Source organism: Benincasa hispida, chromosome 3 (assembly GCF_027475165.1).
Source record: "Benincasa hispida cultivar pf3 chromosome 3, pf3_genome.v1.1, whole genome shotgun sequence".
NCBI lineage: Eukaryota > Viridiplantae > Streptophyta > Magnoliopsida > Cucurbitales > Cucurbitaceae > Benincasa > Benincasa hispida.
Genome location: NC_143480.1, coordinates 2,522,703 through 2,541,472, shown reverse-complemented (window position 1 = coordinate 2,541,472; position 18,770 = coordinate 2,522,703). Strand labels below are relative to the sequence as shown.

At 33.2% G+C, this 18,770-nt stretch overlaps 1 protein-coding gene across 1 annotated transcript; it reads right to left on the bottom strand.

Annotated features, from left to right (window-relative positions):
- Window positions 1–12,556: 12,556 nt before the first annotated feature.
- Window positions 12,557–15,955, bottom strand: LOC120072895 (uncharacterized). The gene is made up of 3 exons (XM_039025426.2): window positions 15,021–15,955; window positions 14,263–14,403; window positions 12,557–13,355 (listed from the first exon to the last, which is right to left on the bottom strand). Exons 1-3 carry the CDS (start codon window positions 15,686–15,688, stop codon window positions 12,701–12,703), a joined length of 1,464 nt encoding a protein of 487 aa, XP_038881354.1. The 5' UTR covers window positions 15,689–15,955; the 3' UTR covers window positions 12,557–12,700.
- Between the last annotated feature and the right edge of the window lie 2,815 nt (window positions 15,956–18,770).

The window sequence follows — 18,770 nt, the reverse complement described above, 5'->3', positions numbered from 1 at the left end:
TCGCACCCATGCAAATCAAATAACCACCCTCAATGGCAGGAGTTCCCAACTCACCCAGGAATGAGGTCATGTTACCTATGGTCATCCTAGTGAAGCGAAGTCTCTGTCATATAAACTCTTTGTATAGGACGCCCCCGCTTGCATGTCCCCTACACGAATGATCAGAATCATACCATCTGCGACAAGTTACAATACTTGTAACTATTCCACAAAGCGGGCCGCATCCGTAGCGTTACCAGGATAAGGTTTCCCTCATATATTCATATACTACAAACCATTTTGATTATCACTTAAGACATGATCCACTTGTATGTCACCACATACATGCTTAAGTTACATAAAGACAACCAGGGATTTTAGTTTATTGGTTTGTGGTAAAGCAAATAAAATATTCAAAAGATCAAAATCAAGAAGTGAAGTAAAATATCATATATTATACATCACAAGCGTTCATACAAACTGTTTATAAACTACAAGACATGAGACTTTAGGGCATTAACCCCAACAATCTCCCACTTGTTCTAAAGCGAAGTGGGGTGTATAAAAACTAGTACAAAACAATAAACTAGGGCATAAAAGCCCAATACAAGAAAATCTCCCACTTGCCCTATTCCAGCCGCAGATGGTTCTGTAGACCCATGCTCTGAAGGTGACCCTCAAGAAGAAACTCTTATTTAAGAGTACCTACGAGCGAAAGCGGATATTTCCAATTCAATATGACAGAATTATCGCATATACATTCAAAACATACTAATATGCATTCATAATGCTAAAGAGATCAAGAGATCACACCAGATGAAGATTTCTTATTCACAGCGAGTCTAACCTCGAACAATCACCACTCGGACAGAAGGAAACAGAGAAGATACCACCACTCAGAGCCCACAGTATTTTTTGAGTGAGAATCCAAAGTGTGGGCTTTGTTCGGATTTGGTAGAGCGAAGAAGAAAGAGAGACCGTACACAACGATCAAGCAAGTGGGAGATAAGGTCGTCTATCACATAGACAAGATGCTTGATCATTTAGGTGAAGTATACAATTGTGTAGGAAAAAATAAACAATCGTCTAGACGATCATGTAGGAAAAGGTAAGCAATCTTATAAACGATCGTATAGGAAAAGGGTGAGTGATCGTCCAAACGATCACGTAGGAAAAACTAAGTGATCGTCTATACGGTTGTTTAGTAAATATCAAGAGCTAAACGACTACTTAAGAAAAGGTAAATGATCGTTTAGTTAATAGCACACGAAGGTATAATCGGTAAGCGATCGTTTAGCAATATCGTATATGTAAGCGATCGTGCAATTAATCAATCACTATCGTATAGGCATTGATTTTCTAAACGAAGACACTCTCTTTAACACAATGTTTGTGCCTATGACTTTTGCACACCGTCAGCTATTTATAATGCACTAATCCGTTATTTAGAACAGAAGAGACGTCGTCCCATTTCCTTTATAACCGTCCAATGAATATGATTTTATCATATTCATAACATATAAATTAATATCATATATTAATTATAATATTTTTCTCTACTAGATATAAATCATATTTATATCCAATTTCCTCCAAATTAATATATCTCATACATAAAGTTAATTATATCATATTTAATTAACTTGTTCAATTATATTATATATAATCGAACTCCCTCTTGTCTATTTGAACATTTCAAACTAACCCAAAAACTGATTCTCAACTTGTAACCAAGCTACCAAGGGGACCTTATGAACCTATGGCTCGAAGCTCCAACGGTGCGTGAATAGCTGACTAAACTCTTTAGTCACAATATCCACCATTCGTTAACTGCCAGACATTCCACTAAAGACCGACAGTTGAACTCTTCTTGCCATAGATATATTTCTATGTCCATTGGATATAACCAATCATCAGTACGAATCCCTAAAATGGTAGGTTTGAGTCGGCGCTCTGGCTACTCGCACCCATACAAATCAAAGGACCGCCCTCAATGGTAGGAGTTCCTAACTCACTCAGGATTGTGGTCATGTTACCTATGGTCATCCTAGTGAAGTGAAGTCTCAGTCATGAATAGAGTTATATGACAAGACATTAACACTTCGAGGTCAAGTTTTATACAAAGTCTTTGTATAGGACGCCCCCACTCGTATGTCCACTACAAGAATGATCAGGATCAGACCATCTGTGAAAGTCACAACATTTGTAACAATTCCACAAAGTGGGTCAAGTCCGTAGTGTTACTAGAATAAGGTTTCCCTCCTACATCCATATAATACAGATTATTTTTGTTGTCACTTAAGACGATCCACTTGTATGTCACTACGTACATGCTTAAGTTACATAAAGATAACTAGGGATATTAAGTTTATTGGTTTGTGGTAAAATATAAAACATCTAAATGTGCAAAGTCAAGTAGTGAAGTAAATATCATTTATATTATACATCACAAGTGTTCGTACAAAGTTGTTTATAAACTACAGGACACGAGACTTTAGGGCATGGTGCGTTATTTTATGTGATGAAATAATGGAAAGGATTACGTTGGTGGAAATGCGTTGTGCAACAAGTTTTCTCAGTAGGACCCAAGTATAAATCCTACTGAGTTTCCTGGTAAGTCTAGGGTTGAATTCAGGGACTAAGGAAAACGATATGCAGTGGTAAATTTTAAGATTACTTTGCGGTAACAAATAAATTAATGGTTTGGTTGGTTTGTTGTTTGAAGTATAAAAAGTATGCGACGAATTTGAGAAAAGATTGATTACGCGACAGATACACTGAGTATGCGAAGGAACGGGTTGAGAAGGTCTTTAGTTAGCGTTTCTCGAGAATGCGTTCAAACTATGTGATCATGCTACATTCATGCGACAGTAAATCATTTTCCAATTTGCAGCGGCTCCTAGTTTTAGGACACATACGATGAATGCGATAGTGTCTATAGAGCTTATTCCTAAGTCTCTACTTCTTGCCTATGTGATGATGCAAGATGCACACAAGGACAAGGTGACCGCATACAATCATAACCTATCTCTAGGATGCATGCAATGTGTTAATAGCAAACAACGCTTATTCCTAAGCTCATATCTCTTGATTATGCGTTTCTAATCTGACTCTCCCGAACCTAGATTCTAACCTAACTTTTCCAAGCCTAGATTCTATCTTAGACTACCCTCCCGAGTATCTCTAATGAACGAATGACACATACATAATACAAGATAATCACATAGAATGAAGATCCTCAGTTATGCTAGCTAAGTGCTTCTCAACCCATTCGACAGATTTAGCTACTCATGTGTAATGTACAAAGAGTGAACAAATATAAAGATGTAAATTCCATTTCTATAAATAAGTTCAGAGTACAAAATGATAATGGAAGATAAGGATAAAGAGCCTGGTAGCAATTCATTGCTTTCCAAGGCTTTTACACTATTAACTCTATTCTGCTCAAAAGATGTTCCTGCTTCCGCAGGAGCTAGCCCTCTCTCTGATCTCGATGCTTCTAGTACTCTTCCAAGTTCACCGAAATGATCTCTCAGTATAATCTCCCTTCATTCACTTCCACCTTCTAAGTAAGAGAAAACTATGAAGAAGGCTACTTCTATCTATAGGGAAAAATTATCTAATTGAACGAACTTCTTCACTGAAGGTGGCCTCTGGTATTTATAGAGCTTTGGGATGAAAGGCTTATTCTCTCTTATGATTGCACTGATGGGATGACATTAATTCTCTGTTTGATGCGCCGAATATTTGTCACCGAAAAGTTAAGTGTACTTACTACAGTAGTTCGTTAACGTCTTGTCAACTTTAATTCGGAATCGACCGTCATCAGCTTTCTATCCCATCGTGATTTATTACGTTTTTCACCTAGATGCGCCCACCAAGATGCGCCAGCTCTATGCGGCAACCTTCTTGAGCAAATATTCGCTAGTGCAAATGATCGCATAGCCTTGCGTCAATGCAATCTCTTAATGCGCTCGACCGTTGATTTCTTTGGATCGCATTTTTCGCCTTGCGTCAACGCATATTCTGCACAAAAATACATAAGTTAACCATTTTAATGCGATGGACGCATGCGATCATAATATTGTGAACTTAATACTTTTGGACACAATATTGTATATTTTTATCAACGCAATCCTGCATTATTTTATAACTTTGTGCTGTAATAACATGAATTTCTGCTCGTTATCAGGGCAAAAACCCCAACACCTCAAACACTGTAGTCGTGAGAGCCTTCGTAAATGGGTCAGCAACATTGTGCTCCGAAGCGATCTTCATGACGATCACGTCCCTTTGATGCATTATCTCGCGGATCAGGTGATACTTCTGCTCTATGTGTTTGTCGTGCCTCTGACTCCTAAGCTCCTTGGAGTTTGCCACTGTTCCACTATTGTCACAATAAAGGGTAATGGACCTAGACATATCTGGAACAACTTCCATTTCTATCAATAACTTCCTGAGCCAGACAGCCTCCTTAGCAGCTTCACAAGTCGCTACGTACTCCGCCTCCATAGTGGAGTCGGCGATGCACCCCTGCTTAGTGCTTCGCCACACTACAAATCCTCCATTAAGAGTAAAGACTGACCCTGACGTGGACTTGTGAAAGTCCCTATCAGTCTGAAAATCAAAATCTGTATATCCAGTAAGGATCAAGTCCTTAGATCCATACACGAGCATGTAGTCCCTCGTTCTCCGAAGATACTTGAGGATGTTCTTCACTGTTGTCCAATGACCCTGGCCTGGGTTAGATTGATACCTACTGGCTATTACCACAATATAACAGATATCTGGTATAGCATCACGTACATCAAACTGCCAACGATAGATGCATATAGGACCTGTCTCATTTCCTCAACCTCTTGAGGTGTCTTAGGATACATGTCCTTTGACAAATTGACTCCATGCCTGAACGACAGTAGGCCCCTCTTGGAGTCCTGCATTGAGTACTTGAGCAACATCTTGTCAATGTACGATGCCTGAGACAGTGCTAGGACTTTGTTCTTACGATCTCAAAAGATATGTATACCTAGAACAAACTGAGCCTCTCCCAAATCTTTCATTTGAAATTGGGTCGCTAGCCATTTCTTAACTGCAACCAGTAGACCTACATCATTCCTAATGAGAGTATATCGTCTACATACAAATTGACGATCTTCTTGTAGATACAAGGTTCATCAATGTTCTGGTCAAAGCCATACGACTTGATCGTAGTATCAAACCATATGTTCCAAGATCTAGACGGCTATTTCAACCCATAAATGGACCGATTCAGTTTGTAAACTTTTTGCTCTTGATCTTGGGCTATGAATCCCTCGGGTTGCACCATGTAAATGGTCTCCTCAAGATTGCCATTCAGAAAGGCCATTTTGACATCCATTTTCCAGATCTCATAATTATAATAAGTTGCAATGGACAAGAGGATGCAAATCGACTTTAACATGGCAACAAGCGAGAAAGTCTCCTCATAGTCCACTCCCTCTACCTGGGTATAACCCTTTGCCACAAGTCGAGCTTTGAAGGTTTGCACCTTCCCATCAGCATCCCGTTTGTGCTTATAGATCCATTTACAACCTATAGCTCTTACCCGATCAGGCTGATCTACAAGATCCCATATTGAGTTGAAATACATCGACTTCATCTCAAGATCCATGGCTTTGACTCATTCATCTCGGTCTATATCCTCCATTGCCTTCTGATAAGACAACTTATCCTCAACGTCGCCATCTGCTACCATAGCAAGGATTTCTGTGAAACCCAGATAGTGAACAGATGGGTTCACAACCCTCCCACTGCGTCGAGGTTCCTTCAACTCTTGAAGTGGAACCGACCTACTAGATGAACTATCATCAACAACTCTTCCTGATGAAACAGGCTCTTCAACAACTATTGTTGAAGTTTCAGTTGTTTCATTGGAAAGCTCACGCAACACGACTTTACTACGTGGACTGTGCTCCCTGATATGATCCTCCTCTAGGAAAGTAGCGTTCGTGGAAACAAACTCCTTATGTTCCGACGAATCATAAAAATAACCCCCTCGTGTCCTTTAGTGTAGCCTACAAAGAGGCATAACCTCGACCATGGTTCCAACTTCTTGGGATTTGCCTCAAGCACATGTGCATGGCAACCCCAAATGCGGAAGTGACGTAAACTAGCTTTACGTCCGTTCTACATCTCTAGAGGTGTTCTCGTAACACCCTTGGAAGGAACACAGTTGAGTATGTAAGTTGCAGTCTCCACTACGAAACCCCAAAACGAGTCCGATAAGGAAGCGTAACTCATAATTGAATGAACCATGTCCAACAAGGTTCTATTTCTCCTCTCCACTACACCATTCTACTAAGGTGTCCCCAATGCTGAGAGTTGGAAAATGATTCCATGTTCTATCAAATAGTCTTGGAATGTCGAGTCTAAAAACTCTTTACCTCGATACGATTGAAGTGTTTTAATCCGTCTATCCAATGCGTTTTCAACTTCAACCTTGAACTCTTTGAACTTTTCAAAGGATTCAGACTTCCGTTGCATCAGATAAATATACCCATACCTAGAGTAATCATCAGTGAAATTGATCAAATACTCATAGCCACCTCGGCCTCGCACATTCATAGAACCACAAAGGTTAGAATGTACTAACTCAAGAGGTTCTTTGACTCGATAACCTTTTCCAGTAAAAGGTCTTTTAGTCAGCTTACCCTCAAGGCAAGATTCGTACACCTGTAAAGAATTTTCTTCTAACTCACTTAGAAGTCCATTCTTCACCAATCTCTCAATCCTATTGAGATAATAATTCTGGACAATAATTGAAAAAAACGGACATGGTATTTACAAAAAATGGACAATAATTGAAAAAATGGACAATAATTCTAAAACTAACATTAAATCCCAAAATTCTTGTAGTACACTAGAGACCGATAGCTGCACTCTTCGCACTACAGATATATTTCTATATCTATTAGATATAATCAGTCAACAACACGATGACCCTTCACAAATTGCTCGTAAGTACAACTAGGTCAAAATTATCGTTTTGCCTTTATAGTTACATCTAAATTCTTAAGTACCATTGATCTCTCTAATGAATAAAAAGTCATAGTTTAATTATGATCAGACCCCTCTTGGACTAAGAGAGGGTGTTGGGTCACATTGTTCAAGCCTCGAAATTAGCCCTTAAAGGAGCAATTTATCTAGTTACCCTGACATTAGGGAATGAATGATTTTCGTCTTGTGTAGTTGTGTTCCTAGCTCTTCAATCAAACGAATCTCCAAAATGGTAGGTTTATTAAATCGGCAATTTGGCCACTCTCACCCATATAAATCAAAGGATCGCCTTCATAGGCAAGAGTTCACAACTCACTTAGGATTCAGGTCATGTCACCTATGGTCATCTTGGTGAAATATAAGTCTCTATTATTAACGACGTTATATAATGAGACTATTCATCTCGTGGTCCGGTCTTATACAAACCTCTTTGTATAGAACATCATTACTTACATGTCTTTACATGAATAGTCAAGATCAAATTATTTGTAGCACTTTACTACAATTATAACATACAAAGCGTATCGTATTCGTTGTGTCACCAGGATAAGGTACCCGCCTCATCCATCTACTATAGACCATTTAGGTTATCACTTAAACATGATCAACTTGTATGTCTCTACATACATGTTTAGGCTACAGAAGCTAACCTTGGATGTTAATTTATTGGTTTTGTGGGTTAATGTTAACAAATATCGAATAAAATTCCTCAGATTTTATTAAATAAAGAAATCATTTGTACATTACAATTACAAACTACAAGACCCACAAGATTTAGGGTATCAAACCTAACACTAATATCACTATCAATACACAAATATTACGACAAATACAGAAATATTTCAATTCGTGCCCTTCATTTTAGGTCATCTATGTCATTTTTTCAAGTTTATTTTTGATAGACATTATACTCTTAAAGTCGTATAAAAAAAAAAAAAAAACTATTGGCCTATTTGATATCATTCACATTTCTCAATTTTTGAAAAATAAACTTGTTTAATAACTATTCTTGTTTCTTATTTCAAACTTTTAAGAAATGTTTCTAAAAATTGTGCAAATTTGGGAACTAAAAAAAGTAGTTTTTTTTAAAATTCGTTTTCATTTACTATTTATATTTAATGTTTCTTTATAATAATCAAATTTGATTATTAATTTGTTGGTGTTAAGTCACTTATGAAATGTAATATATTTTTAATTTTTTCCCCTCTTATTTTACTATCTATTACAAATATCCTAAATAAAAATGCATTCTACATAAACCCTTAAAACTCCCCAACCTCATATTTTCACCATTATCAATTAGGCCATATGGGGTCCCTCCCCAACTGTCCCAATTCTCATCTCCCATTAACAATCCCACTTCTTCCACTCAACTCTCATCAAACCTAATTACAAATTTTAATGCGTTCATAATGTTGTTCAAACCTCCTATATTTTTAATGTATCTTTCTAATTAATTAGCTCTTAAAAACTTCATACCAAATCTTAAGTAAGACTCAAATGAGTTTATAAAGTAATATCATAAATTTCGATCATAATAAGACTATCAAATGTTTGAATTTTCTAACTCTTATACATTAATGTTTAAAGAAATTAAAAAAAAAAAAAAAAAACGATCTTGCTTCTTTCATTTTCTCGTTTGTGATATTTTCATATTTTTTAGTTTTATTTTTTTTTTAAAAAAGAAATATACATTAAATGTGTAGTACTTGAGCAAACTATTACTTGCTTTTATGCTTTCACTTTTTTCTTTAATAGTAAAAAAAAGTAGGAATGAATTTCAAAGTGTGTTTTGTTCAGTTTTTGCAACTTGGGGAAACTTTTGTTTGTGGTTTTTGATTTCATTGAAAGCAAATGGGTAAAGTAATTAATTAGTTAGCAGTCAAAATCAGAAGGTTCCCCATTATATGTGTGTGTGTTTTAATTAATTAAGTTGGTAAATCAAAATCAGGACTAACTAATTAAACAAACACTGATTATTTTAATTGAGATTGATGAGACTCATTAAAGCCTTGGGCCCCCCACTTGAATCATATTAAAACTAAAGATAAGATGAAAGTGATTTTAATTATAGATATATTGTCTCAACTTGCATAGCCTACATATCCCATTTGCCTTTTGACAAATAAACCTGTTCATTTTCAGTGGGGGCTCACCAATTTGAATCTCTAAATCAATTGATGTTTCATGTGCACATATTTAATTATTAGGGTCATTATGAAAGTAAAACCTTGTATTCTTAATTGCCCTCCTTAACTAGTAATTAATGCCACCCCTCAAAGAAACTAATAAAAAAAAATAATTAAAGTATAATTGACAAATTGGAAAATAAAACTCACCTTTTATAAGATTGAAGTTGGGAGATAAAATATCAAATAAATCTCAAATAGAAACTTTAGTATTGCTAATTCAAGTTTGGAGAGTGTTGCCTAATACTACATATGGTGCTTAGGTTACTTTTTACACATTATTGTCCCATTTGATAGTTATAAATATAGTTTTTCTTTTTTTTGGTAAAATGAAAAAATCTAATGATAATTACAATTACACCTTCAAATTTTCAATTGTATAAATTAAGGCGTCAAACTTACATAAGTGTTAAAGTTTAACCATCAAATGATAAAAATTGAACCCTCAAGCTTAAGTGTGTTTGGATTATTAACCTTTTAAGAGTTTAATTTCTACCATTATATAAATTTAAGAGTATAATTGTAATTACTACCCTAAGTTGAGGGTGATTTCTACCGTTTGTCTTTTTTTTTTTTTTTTTTTTTGATATTATTATTTTTTAAAGGAAAGAGGGTGAAATGTTTTGTGTTTGTAGAAAATTTGATGATTAAGGTTTGAGAAAAAGAAGGTGTGAGTAAAAAGGTGCATGGTGTAGCATTAAAAAAAGAAATGTGGAATTAGAACCAAACAAATATGAAAAGGGGATAATTGGTCAATAAAGCTTTTTGTAAATATATATATATATATATTTATGGTTTTGTTGTGATCAGTAAACTCCATTTCAATCTTTTCAAATCATGGGAACAGTCACTCCCATCATCCTACTTGCACAAACACAAACCCATTTTCATCCAAAACCCATAATGCCTCTAAATCCCATCAATCAACTAACCAAAAAACAAAGTGAACTTTATTAAATATATATTATTAATAATATTGCATCTATCTCTTTTTTGGGATCAATTTTTCTTTCAAATTCATCATTTTCTCTCTCTCTTGGCTTTTGAAGTGACTTTGATTGGAAAAGATTGAATTTTTTTTTTTTTTTTTTTTTTTTACTTAGTGTATGATGGATTTGACTAATCTTAGTGTCACTGTTCCACCCCAATATATAACCTAAAGTTTTTTTTTCTTTAAAAGGGGTTGGTTCAAATGGACCAGAATCATAATTAAGCATACAGTTACAAATGTTTCTAACAAAAGTTATATGTTTATATATATAATATCTGACAATGATGAAAAGAGGATTTGCTTTGAATCCCAAAGCTAAGATATGTTCCAAACCCTATTTTCTTTTTTGACATTTTCTTTCTGTTAATTAGATAAAGCCCTAGTTAAATATAAATTCTGATTTTTAATCTCTAAAAGTAACTAAAAGTTGACATATATATATCATATATATAGTTTAAAACAGGCCAAACCCAAGCATACTCCTTTAGTCATCATATCAATAAACCCTCATCAAAATCATCTCTTTTGTTTGTGTATCATGTCGTACAAATATCAAATCTGCTCATTTATATTTTAATTACCAAGATAAACACACTTCAGTTTAAGGTATTAGTGGTCATATCATAATTTAAAAAAAAAAAAAACAATAAGACTATGATGGTGTCGTTATTCCTTGAAAGTTACTCGATAAACTTTGAACAATGGGATTGTTACGCTCTAACTAGAGATAACATAAAACATGAGCTAGTAGTATTTGTTCATAAAAACATTTTGACCTTCATGTGGCTTTATTCTTAATTATCGATGAAATATATCTTTTTCTTTTTAAACAATGAAATATCTATTGTTAACACCCTATATATGAATCAATTAAAATTGAAAACTAGACATACAAGAGAAGTATAACAAGTATTATTCGTTCTACATTAGTGAGATTAGAGAAATTCACGAGAGTTTATGTTTAAAGTGGATAATATCATATTATTTGTAGAGATGATCATATGTGAAGAGTTTGCTCTTATGTTTTAGACTTTAATAGTGTTAAAGTGCAATACATATAAAGATGTGTGGTTGAGATCTATCAAATAGATACTGTACTCTAAATCAAGAAGCAGTGTTATCCTACATAAGAGTATGGATGGTAATTAGATCAGTACAACCAAATTTGCATGAGTTAGATTATGAGAAGATCATGAATACTTTAGCTTCAAGAATAATGTGTCCATATCGGTACAAGACTTTTTGGATAATACTAGCCGTAAAGCTACCTTATTTCTTACCCATTACCTTGAATTCTCACAATGTCTCATAGTAATTATTAATCAAACTTGCAAACTAAATATTTGAGGATTATGAAATAAAATTAAGAACTTTCTTCCAAGTTTTGGGTCCAAACAAGTTATAAGAAGTTATGACGAAAGTAGACATTATGTTGTATAATTATATATAGAGACACGTGAGGATTTCGTTATTCCAACAATATGATAAATTTTAATTTTTTGACCATATATATATTTTTTTATTTTTCAATTTTTTATAAGTCAACGTGGAACAATGTTTGCATTCTTATCTTATATAACGTGATATTGTAAAATTTAAATATATAGTTAGTGAGGTAGCATTAGAGTGTGTCAAATGCAAAAGGAAAGACCGAGTATAGAGAGCCAACGTGCAAAGCTCATCTTGTTGAAAAAAAAATAATGACACATTTTTTTCCGCATGCCCAAATTGAGAGAAGAAGATTATTGCGAACATCAGCACAATAACAACATAATTGTATATAATAATAAACACAAGCGTAATTAATAAACTAGGCCAAATTATAATTTTTAGTTATACAAAAAAAGAATTAATAATGATACAACATATATTTGAAAAAGAAAAAGGAAATTATTATTATTTATTATTATTATATATCCAAATAAAAACAGAACAGAAAAGGGAGGAAATGAAAGCATGCTTGGTTTGTTGAACACTCTTTTCGACATCCATGTGATAAGACGAGTGATAAGAAAAATGAATCTTTAGGGTAAAAAAAAATAATAATAATAATTTGAAGTTATAAGACAACAGAAAAGAAAATTACAAAGATAGGACTCAGAGGGATATTTAGAAATTAGAATTTAATTTGATCCCCCACTTGGAAAAAGCGGGCAGGGGCAGGGCAGTCCCATCATTAGACCAATTCCCTCTCTCTCACTGACCTTTCCAATCATGTCTCCGATTCATGTACTTCTTTTCACTGTTCAAACCTTCTGTTCCTCAACTTTCTGTCCCATCTCACACATTACCTATAATATTCTTTTTTCTTTTTTTTCTTTTTTTTTTAATTTTTACTATATAAAATCAAACAAATACGTGATGATATTTCAACTGACATGATATACCGTAATGTAATCTACGTATATACCTCATCATCATTAATTAAATCACAAATGTAACATTGTTGGTATTGTAAAAATGCACCCAATATATATGTATATATTATAGGGTAGGGGAATTTGGTTTAATAAAAACCTCTGTTGGTAGCAGTAGTAGGTGGTGGTTGTTGTTGTTCCGTTGAATTGTTGTTTAGAGGTGGTGGCCAATCGAAGAGATTATTGAATGGAACGACGTCGTGTAAGCAGCCAGTAGTAGTGGTAGTGTCTGATCCTTTGATTTGGTCTAATTTATGGTGTTGTTGTGTATTGAACAACAGAGTTAAAGGGTCCGTTTGTAATTCTTCCAAATCTGCAAAGAAATCATGATCTTCATCAAACCCTTCATTATGATTCTCGATCATCTCCTCTTCCTTAACATTATTATTGTGATTTGACGCTGCTGCAGCTGATGATGATAATAATGTTCCATTGTTGTTGTTGTTGTTTTGATCTTGAACTTCTTGAACTTCTTGAACTTCTTCCTTATTTTTGTGATGATCTTGAGTTTTGGATGAAGAGAGTTTTGAAGAATTGGGTGTTGTAGTAGTAGTATTACTAGTGTTATTGTTGTTTTTGGACTGTTGGGACCTTGAAGAGCCAGCAAGAGCATTTCTTTGAGTTGGCCATGGATGGTTGTGCTCAGATGTGTAAGTAATCACCAACATGTTTGGATCTGTTCTACTTCTTTCCACTTGTTTTCTTGCTGAACATCCCTTTGAGCTGCTGCATCTATAGTACCCCCTGAAATCATCCAATTTCCCCTTCCAAATTTTATCTTTGGGAACAATTCAATTTACAATTACATATACTAATCAAATCACAATAATGACATACAAACTCTGGGGGAGTATACAGGTTAAATCACCCCTCAATCTCACTCGTTTAAAATTCAAGACTGATAATGGATTGCAAGATACAAGAGGTCGGGATTAGTAAATACATCCATATATCTCAACTAGTTAGGTTTACACATTTTAGTGCTCTCATCATATATCCCAAAAGAAATAGGATGACATTTATCATCAAAAGAGATCTACGAAGGACAAAAGAAAATTATAGATAAAGAGACCAGAGGAAAGCTTGAAAAGCCTTTTAACACTCTTCCTTGATCACTTCATCTACTTCTATGTTCGAAAGGAATAAATCTTTAACTAAAATCTTTCATAACTCTTTAATTAGTTTTGCTAATTATAGTGATGGTTTATATGGGACTAACAATATATAAGTTTAATTTCTACATTATTATTCTATGGATTGGGATAATATTGTATCAGTCAAAAGATGAAACTGATCATCAAAGAGTACTCTACAAACCACACAAGTGAGGGAAGTGGGTGCCTGACCGTTAAAATCCACAAGAATAGAAAATATATGTGAATTATAAATGTGATTCCCAATAAAATAAAAATTTGGGGACCAAAATTCAATGTAAATTAACAGCACAAAGGGGAAAAAAGAAGGGTTAGGTTAACAAACTAGGGTAAAACTTTGAAGAGAGAACTTGGTATATTTACACAATATAATATGATCATCAGCTGCAAAAGCATTTTTTTTAGTATCACCAGAAATTGTGATTAAAAGAGAAAAAAATGAATTAAATTTGAGAAGAGTTGTGATAGTTTGAAATTAAAATGAAAAGATTATATACCTAGGATATGGAGAACCTTTAATGGGTTTCTGACCATATTTTCTCCAAGCCCAAAGATCAGAAGGAATAACTTCCCCATTTGGTCTGCTACTGGCAGCCACTGGAGCTGGAACACAAACCACCTTCCTTGCTTGGCTCTTCCTATAAAACACACATTGTAAATTTCATCATCTTTTTCTTTTTATAATCTTTCATTTTAATTTGTGACATATCATATCTATATCTATATTGAATTATTATTATAGAGTATTATTCCCCCTCTCAACCACCACTTTTCCCCCATACCCTATTTGGGATTGTGATTTGTGCAGCTGAAAGGGACAATAGATGACTAACAAAATACACACAAACAACACACAGTTATCAATTCAGGTGGGTTTTGGAACACCACACCAAAAAGAAAAAAAAAGTTGCTTCTGATAACAACTATACAATGAAAGGGCAAGTCTCTGTAGCAATTTCCCCCCATCTCTCAACCCAAAATTCCCCCACCTTTTCAGCCCTTGATTACAACTCTTCTCCAAAATTTTCCCATAAAAAACATTATATTATTATATATACACAAATCCCTCAATTCTCAACTCTCCAATACACAACTCTACTACCAAATCTAAATCAAACCCTTTTTATTTATTTTTTTTAACAATTAAAAAACCCCCCTTAAATTTAACAAACTAACAAATTAAACCCTATAATTCCTAAACATACTATTCCATGAAAATCAAACACAGATCATTTGGTTATTGTGAGTAAATTACCTTCGCTTGATACTGGGCGGATTCCGAGGAGAAGAGATGTGAAGGGCGGCGGAGGCGGAGGCGGAGGGATTATTATCATTATGATGAAGAAAATGATGAGGATGTGAAGTGGTAGGAGAATTAATGGAATGATTGGGAATAAGGAAATGATTAGAAGGGGAAGTATTAAGTGAAGAAATGGGTGAGAATTTGTTGGGTAGTGAAGGAGAGATCTGAAGCATACGTGAGAAAATATTGGAATTAGAAGGGGATTTGATCATAAGTAGCTCATGATCTTGATGATCAGTAGTAGTAGTAGTAGAAGAAGAAGAAATTGCATTGAAAAAAGCATTATCGGTATTATTCAGCTGATCTTGACCGTGAAGATGATCAATTATTGGAGCACTGCAAAATGGATCCCCAAAATTGTATTGATGATGATGATGATGATCATCTTCTTGTAGTAGTAGTAATTGTGATGAAAATTGGGAGGTACTACTACTACTGCTCATCCGCCACTGAGAAGTATTATTATAATTATAATTATGATCTTCTTCTTCTTCTTGATCACCACCTAATAATTCTTCAGTCTTGCAATTAGAAGTAGTAGAGCAGCTTGTTGTTGATGATCTTGATCTTCTTCCTCCTCTTACAATATCAGTCAAATCACCTTCTTCATAATTCTCCATCTGATTCAAACAAAAACAACATAAGTAGTACTACCTTCCTCTCAATCTCTCATCTAAAGCAAACGCTTTCATTTTTTCCTTTTGGGATTCTTCTATATAAGTAGTGTCATCAAATAAACTAACAAAGTTTGGGACTTGAGAAGCTTTTTCTGAGAGATCAAGAGAAAGACAAAGAGAAATAGAAAGAGAAAGAGAAAGTCGCTGACTTTATATTTTAACACAAATTAATATATACTCTCTTCTTTATATATTCTATTCTACTTCTATATAGAGGAGAGGAGTGAGAGAAATATATTTATATAAACAAATATTTAATTATAATATCTTTTCATGGATTTTACTTTTAATCACCAAAGGTGCTTATATTATTTTATCTTTTTCTCGTACGTAGGTAATAATAAATCAATGAAATTTACCTCAATTGGTTGGAATTCAAAGCATCCCATTATTCAGTCACAAAAGGGAATTGACTTATAGTAGTCAATTTTCTATATACTTTTTTTTTCTTAATTAGGAGTGATTAATTAATTACTTCATTTTTTTAATCGCTCTTCTCTCTTACACGCAAAGGGTTAACTAAAGTTGAGAGCTTTCAGGGAAGAAAAAGTGGAATTTTATTTTATTTTATTTTATTTTTATAACAAAGTGATATGTTGCGGTGAGAAACACATAAAGATCACCAAAAGGCAAATCCAAGTACACAGCCACATTCCTCATAAAACGGTTCGTTTTTATTTGTGTGTGAGTGTGTGTGTGTTTTTTTTTTTTTTAAAAAAAAAGTTTAATTACTAATTCAATTATTGTGTGGTAAATTTGTTCTATTTTTTTTAAGGATTTTAAAATTATTTAAGTATATTTTACCAAAATTGACCAAAATTTTATTAATTTTGGGATAGAACTACCCATTGTTGAAAAAAAAAAAAAAAAAAATAGAAACCCTACCTTGAGTTCACAAGAGCTCCTGCATAATTACTTTTGATTTATTTATGAGTTCTAACAAATATGAAATTATGATGTTTAAAATTGACCAACAGAAATTTACGATGTTAAATATTTAGAATGAAATAATGGTACATTTGGCTTGAACAAATGGTATAATCTTCAAGAACATCATTACAATCACCCTTAATTGGTGTACTAAATTTAAATGTTATTATAATTATGATGCCTCTATTATTTCTCTTAATTAGAAGATTTTCCTCTAATCTTCCCTATGAGATAACTTTCCTCTAATAAACGATTTTGCGATAATTTTCATTTTAAAGAAAAAAATATTTTCAAATATTAATTGAAATCATCAAGTTATAGGATCTCTTTTATGCCTTTGTATATTTTACTCATTCCTAAAATATATCGATGATGTGGGTGCAATCATAGCACTAATTCACTAGATCCATCAAAACTGCACAGTTAAGCATATTTAGATTAGAAAACTACTATATGTGTGTTACATGAATATCCCACATGCTAAAAAATATAGAAATTCATAAAGGTACAATTATATGATCAAAGTCATTGGGAGAAGATTAACTCAATCGATAATGTAGTGATCAAATATAAGAAAAATAGTTGTTGGGGATTCACCCAAGTCAAAATGGGTTGACATATTATGTCCTATATATATATATGGACATAAATTTTGAAATTTTGAGAGGTGAGCAGAAATTACTGTATCCTTTTACACTACACAACTATTTTTAGTAGCCGCACTTTAATTTCCCACTACCCTTTATTTGTTCATCTTTATAAGAGACACCCAATTAAGTTTTCAAAATTAGTAATACAAAATTTGTTGAAATTCTAAGATAAATTAAATATATATGGTACTAAGTAAATTAAAAAGAAGCCAAAGGGTGTCCCTGTGTGTGTATATATATATATAATATGTTTTAAATTAGGGTTTTAGTAAAAGGGTCATTGCTGTTATGGGAATGAGTCATGTAAACTAAAATGTCGGGTGGATTAAGGACAAAAGATAAAAAAAGAAAAAAGTAATTAAGATAAAGTATGCTATTGAATAAAGAAATAAAGAACTAAATAAAAGTGATTAGGGTTGGTTTTTAGTTGTAAAAGGGCCAGACAAGATTTTGGCTTTATTAAGGTCCAAAAAAAGCTGGTTTTTTTTTTTTTATAATCAATTTGTTTTATTTTAGTTTGAAGGGTGCGTTATATTGAGTTTTATTTGTGAAAACAGAAATTATATATTATGATTTTGATTGAACACTAGAATGGTTTTTGCATTAATTAATAAAAATATTAATTAAATTTTGTAACAAGCGACAATATAAATCTCTCTCTGTTAAGACAAAATATTATACGAACAAAAAGAAAACTATACTCTTAAGCTAAAAAAGAATTTATATTACCGTAATATCGGAATTGCCACGTCAACATTCTTTTAAAAATGAGGTGGGATCCACTATCATTAAAAGAATATATAGATATAGTGTAAATAAAAGAGCACGATATTATTGTAGTATTTAAAAAATTGGGAAATTTTGTTTGGCAATTGGGGGAATGAAAAATTCAAAATGGCAATGATCATTTAGGGAATCAAACACACCACAACTCATCTCCTCTATTGTTTTGATGAGACATTTTGAGAATCTCTCTGCATCAGGAGAGAGAACACATAAACACAAACAAGAAATAGTTTTTTTCTTTTTCTTTTTTTCTTTTTTTTTTTTTAAAAAAAGAGTATTGTTTTGTATTTCCTTATTCTTCTCTCATAATTTTCAGATACACTATTGATTTTTTTTCTTCATTTTCTATTTGATTTTGTCCACACATGATTGATCAATTTAAATTTATATGTAACCTAACTTTTCATAAATTATATACATAACTTTAAGATGATGAATATCCTATATATATCATAAGAGTAATTATTATTTGATAGTAATTAATTATATATATGCAAAACTTTTAATTCCATAAGGATATACAAAATTGAATTTTGAATCCAAAAACAAAAACACTTCATTGTCCTTATATTCCCCCTCCCTTATGTCCTTTTGTAAACCACTCAATGTTTTGATTTTGGAGGACATATTTTTCAAGAAAAAAGGAAGGGATATCCCTC

What these genes read in the sequence shown, in the direction of transcription:
- LOC120072895 (XM_039025426.2), bottom strand. Translation starts at nt 15,688, where the DNA reads ATGGAGAATTATGAAGAAGGTGATTTGACTGATATTGTAAGAGGAGGA. An exon ending in CCGCCCAGTATCAAGCGAAG is followed by an intron (nt 14,404 to 15,020) that starts GTAATTTACTCA and finishes TGTGTTTTATAG; the next exon opens with GAAGAGCCAAGCAAGGAAGG. An exon ending in AAAGGTTCTCCATATCCTAG is followed by an intron (nt 13,356 to 14,262) that starts GTATATAATCTT and finishes GGATGATTTCAG; the next exon opens with GGGGTACTATAGATGCAGCA.